This window comes from Nilaparvata lugens, unplaced genomic scaffold (assembly GCF_014356525.2).
Source record: "Nilaparvata lugens isolate BPH unplaced genomic scaffold, ASM1435652v1 scaffold10096, whole genome shotgun sequence".
NCBI lineage: Eukaryota > Metazoa > Arthropoda > Insecta > Hemiptera > Delphacidae > Nilaparvata > Nilaparvata lugens.
Window position 1 is genome coordinate 1 of NW_024088762.1, and position 5,935 is coordinate 5,935.

The 5,935-nt window shown below is 35.9% G+C and overlaps 1 protein-coding gene across 1 annotated transcript; it reads right to left on the reverse strand.

Moving 5' to 3' along the window:
- Window positions 1-3,688: 3,688 nt before the first annotated feature.
- On the reverse strand, window positions 3,689-3,910 carry LOC111057527 (tetraspanin-2A; the record flags this gene model as incomplete). Its single annotated transcript, XM_039443653.1, is given in 1 exon segment — window positions 3,689-3,910. A coding segment is annotated over 1 exon segment (207 nt), but the record flags the coding sequence as incomplete, so codon positions are not given.
- Between the last annotated feature and the right edge of the window lie 2,025 nt (window positions 3,911-5,935).

Sequence of the window (5,935 nt, forward strand, 5' to 3'; positions counted from 1 at the left end):
AACTAGGCCTTGAACAGGCATTACTCAAGAATGATATTTGAAGATCTTTGAATCAAGATTAATGAAAACTTATTATCTTTCATCTTTGATCACATATTCTTATCATTTTTTCCTGTCAAAGCTGTGATGATTTTGTTTCAGAGCTGTTTTTCAGGATCCAGGAGCACAGGACGTGTGACAGTTTATCTGTTGAACATGGCCAGGACTTCATCCTGCTCTGAACAGCTTGGAGCAACGAGAAACTCAAAACTGAGTTCAAACCTGTGAACAAGTTATGGATATTTTGTAATTATTATTGATTATTATCAATATTATTAAACGAAAAATCCCAATCGAATGCTGTAAATCACTCCGAGGATCTAAAAATATTCTTCATTTACTGAGGATGGTTATAGGTCTATTTCAAATTATCATGAAAAATAAGGAAATTCCGATTAAATGCTGTAAATCACCCCGAAGACTCTGCTACAGCAAATATTGACAACAGGGGTAAAGATAGATGGAAATTCGATGAGCGCTACTATTCAAAAAATTTGTCAGCCCGGAAGTTATTTTTCGCCACACTGCACAGAAAGCAGCTGTTTTCCAGACCCTACGTAGATCTGAAGACCTTGTTCGCAGACGATGTCAGAAAAGGGTTCTTTTCCGGTCTAGGCCAGAAGTGTCTCTTTCCAGCCGCTCATGGAAGTAGTTAATACGTCATCCACTAGATCGGGCGAGTGTCAACTCTCTTCATCTGAAGTCGCCTCATTTCAGGTGGAATTTCGAATCAAACTAATTCAGCATTCGCTTGGCAGCCATTTTATTCAATTATTTATTGTTGATTAGCGCATTCTGAATTTTCAAAATGCTTGAAGATGACGACGCTCGTGATATTCCAGTGAAATTTTAAAAGAATCTGAAATCCTGACTGCAAATCTTCTACCACTAGAATCAAGAGATAGGTACAATAACGAGTATTCTTGATTTTGTATTCTTATTTATTTTGTCAGCAATACCTGTAGTGTGGCGAAAAATAACGTTCGCAACACGGGCAAAATTGTTTTTCCAGCTCTCAATCTTTTAGTCCTCGGCCTAGGGCCTCGGACTTGAAAACGATTCGAGCCGGAAAAATCTCATTTTCTGCTCTAGGTGCGAAATATATACTATATTTTGTAATAAATGAATGAATCAACTCAAATAATACTAAATACATTTAATAATATACTAGCAGGTAAACCGTGCTCTGCCAGGGTGTAATTAAAACCTGACATACTGGAAACTGACCTTCTGAAACCTTGAAGAATTCAAAATACAATTTAAAATTCCCTGGCTGACAAAAATAATGTTTGAATAGTAGTACTCATCGAATTTCCATCTAGCTGTTCACCTGTTGTCAATATTGCTGTAGCAGAAGTTATCGGGGTGAATTACAGCATTCAATGGGATTTTCGTTCAATAATGATTAATTTAAAACAGACCTATAATCCTACCCGGTAATTAAGAATCTATATGCAATATTTCAAGTAATCAGTTGAGTAGTTCAGAAGTGATGATGCTTTTTGTGAAATCCTATTTTTTCACATGTATAAGATAGTTCTTTCGTTATTATATTATAGATTATAATTGAAGAGCTCCATTCCAAAACCTGCTAAGTCAAAACATAATTTGTTGACAAATTGGGAAAAACTGTTGCCGAATCACTGTATGCTCTGTGCCAATGATTCTTGATGAAAGTTAATTCATCACTGGAAGATTAATATGTATTATTTCCAAAGTTGTTATTCAATTTATCTAACCATTTTTGTAAAAATAAAACTGCATGCGCAGAAACAAGGCATGGATTGGAAAAAACGACTAGTTGACTTGACAGGTTTGGAAAAAAATTATGTTTGAATGGTGATAACAGCTTTAAGAAGCAGTTTTAGGGAAGAAACACACTATAGCAAAATGATGTCATATGAGCATATGTTTTGATGAGATATAACCTGAAAAACAGAAATCGGAAAAATTGACTTAGCAGGTTTTGGAATGGAGTTCTTCAATTATTTTTTTCCATTGACTCTATAAAAAATACCTCCTCTTGTTCCTTTGTGAATAATGCAAATTTTAGCATCGAACATAAACGAATAAAGTAATCAGAGCTCCAGAGACTCTCTATGGCCGGTTTCCTAGTAGCTCCTTATCCAGGTAAGTTCTAGACAGTTGGAGACAGAAAATTGGATTTCCGAAACGGGACTTAGTCGTAGTTTTTATGATAATCTTTATTTTCTCATTTCTATAATTGGGAACGTTTTTTCTTGACTAATGAAACATCCTTGATAATTTAAAATAGCTGAAACTTGACACTATTCACTTTATTTTTTTTGTGTTCAATTTTCTAGTTTTTCGAAATTTAATTCAAACGTGGACTGCGACTCCGCCCCGTTTCGGAAAGCCAATTTTCTGACTCTAGCTGTTTAAAGTCTAGAACTGGCTGAATCCCGAGCTCGGAAACCGCCCTAAAAATTCTCTGAAGCTCTGATTACTATTCGTTCATATTCGATGCTAAAATTTGCATTATTCACAAAGGAAGAGAGTATTATAGAGTCTATGAAAAAAATAATTAATTTAAATATATATATAATTTATAATTAAAGACAGTAATCGCAACTTACTATGGTCAATTCTGGATTCGAGAGATATCCCACATAAATTCAATCTTTGCAGAGCCTATATGTAAACGACTATACGTTTACAAGTAAAGGACGGTTTGAGTAAGGTCATTGATATAACAGGGTGTAAGGCAAGGATGCTGTATATCTCCGACATTATTTAATATTTACGGTGGACGACATGTTACGAACATGGAAAATATTGGCTGACTCAGGTATACAGCTATCAGCCCATACATCTGTTGACTCAATCATGTATCAGATGACCTTACAATAATTCAGAGAATGAGGACGCCTTACAGAAAGCGATGTTTATGCGGACAGAGTTTTCTCAGAAATATAATTTAAAGATATCAACTAAGAAAACAAAGTCAATGGCTTTCAAAGGTGAATATCCATCCAGAACCAGATAGAATTGAATGGAAGATAATAAACAGGTGAAAAATTTCAATTATCTTGGAAATGATGTAACCTTGATACAGATAAAGATATTCATAACAAAGTATCAAGTTCCAACGAATATGTGGCAATATTCATAGAAACCTCAAAAATAAAACAAGGCAGGATACTAGAATCAAATTCTTCAATACCATCGCTGTACCAACACTGCTTTACGGAAGTGAGAATGGATCCACACACGTAGAGTAGACAGCAAGATTCAAGCTGCAGAAAGAGGTTTCTAAGAAGTGTGTTTGGCTGCACAGAGCAGATAGAATCGAAATGAGGAGATAAGAAGAGCTTTATCTGTTACACCTTGACATGGAAAACTCATTCAAACAACCATTTTAGAATGCCTCCTGGACGAATCCTTTGGAGGCTTATGCTATAAACCTACTGGGAAGGCCGAGGACAAGATGGCTGCCGGAACAGGTTCTTAACAACCCTATCCTTGAAGTGAAGAAGAAGAGAAGAAGATAATTATAGACTCTATGAATACTCTCCTTCTTCGTGAATAAATGCAAATTCTAGCATGATATCTGAACGAATGAATTATTTAGCTTCAATTATTTAGAGCTTCAGAGGATCTTTAGAAACTTAGAGAGTTTTTGATGACTTTTTAATAAATTGGATTAATTTTTGTAACGACATACATGTAAGAAACACTGGGTGATAGCTATGTAGATGGGCCAGAAACAGCGTTCATCCAGGGTCCAGGTGAGCTCATCAACACAGCCGTGGAAATAGCAGTTGCCGGTCACCGTATCTCTGCACTCAGCCGGCAGAGCTCGCTTCAGTCCTATATAGTCGTTGGCTCCGTCTGCTCCACAGCATCCTATCTGTAATCAAAGAATTCCATAAAACTAGACGAATTGAAACTTGACAAACTGAAAATAGGTGAATGATGGTTATAAATCAGATCTAAATAGTAATCAGCTTCCTCGCTCTACAGCGATAAATTATTTATAATCATATTTGTCAAATTTATAATCATATTTATAGTCTATTTATAATTATATTTGTAATCACAACATCTCATTTGAACTAGACGAATTGAAAACTGGACAAAAAATTCGTTGGCGGTGGAAATTAGGAGGGAGGACGAGGGAAAAAGGAGGAAGGAGAGAAGGTTTGAGGGGATATAACTACAGGAGAAACTCAAATTCAAATTCAATTCATTTATTTGGCCTAGAATAATACAGATTGATAAAATAAATATTCCAACTTACAAAATGGCACTACCGGCAAAGAAAACTTGCGCGCCGCGTGAGTTCAAACAACTATGTACAGCGAAATGTCAATAGAAAGAAAAATAGCTTATTGAATGAAAAAGACTAAGAAATTGTCAAAAAACCACTGATTTATTGATAATTAGAAAGACTGTTTCGGTATTACACCATTGTCAATCTCTGATAACTAAAACTAAATACAAGAGCAGCAGAATTTATACTAGTAGGCGAGTACTGCTATTGGTCAAGGGCATGAACGCCTGCCATTGGCCTAGCTAGACAGTCTCCTCCCCCTCAACGGTGTGACAAAATGGCGGCTTAAGCAACAGAATCGCCATCATAATAAAATTCACTTTTAGTACAAAATAAGAACCAAGAAAACAAGTGAAAGATAATAGAACAATATGTTAATGGAAAAACTATTGACTAATGTATGCTTACAATTTTATGATAAAACTAAATTCGTAGTGTTGTACTGGTTGAAATGAATCTGGTCATTTGAACTATATTGGGATTTTTCCTTGATTACTCTTGTTATTTCTAAAGCCTCTAGAATATTCAGAGATCTGCCTTTGTTATTAACATGCAGAAACTCAACATTCTCCTTAACTGTGAACTTGTGATTATTTGTTATCAAATGTTCTGCAAAGTTAGATTCCCCATTTGTTTATTCCATCTCACTCTCTTACCACAATATCAACTTCTCACTACACAAAAAAGAAAAAGAGCTTATTCAAACCACTAGAATAACTAAAATTATGGAAACCAGGTCACATCTCAAAACTTACAAACGATAAGACAAAGTAACAAATCACAAGCAAATGACAAACTTGAAAAGACCGATTCAGGAAGCCATGACAATTTTTTTTTTTATTTATACCACAAGAATGAAACACTACATAATGGATATGGATTTCAAAATGAACATTTTCCTAATCCAATCTATATATATAAAAGCGAAATGGCACTCACTGACTGACTGACTGACTGACTGACTGACTCACTCACTCACTCACTCACTCGCATAACTAGAAATCTACCGGACCAAAAACGTTCAAATTTGGTAGGTATGTTCAGTTGGCCCTTTAGAGGCGCACTAAGAAATCTTTTGGCAACATTTTACTCTAAGGGTTGTTTTCAAGGGTTTAAAGTTTGTCTTTCAGCATGTATATTCTCTTCTTCTCCTATCTTTTAATTATAATGAAATTCCAATCATATGTTAATATAGAACTATAATCTAGATAGAGTACCTCTTCGAAACAGTTGTTAACTGGCAACTAAATTAATATTTTGTCAGGTTGGCATTAAGTTGTGTCGACTTTGTTAGGTTGGCATCAAGTTGAAGATTTAAATGCATTTATCGCAGAAAAATTGATTGGGCACTGCTACTTCAATCCTGGGAATATTAATTACTTGCCGTTAGGCTCGCTTCGCTCGCCATACCCGTTTAGCCAGACGATTAGTCTGGACCCCGACTGGATTGTCCTAACATATGATAAAAACTCCCAACGAAAAATGCAGGCGAGCGAAGCGAGCCTGCTGATCTCATTTTTGGATGATCCAGCCGAGGGTCCGGGGGCGGAGCCCCTGCTAGACGGATAGGGCGGCGAAGCGAGCCTGACGGCTAGTCCACTA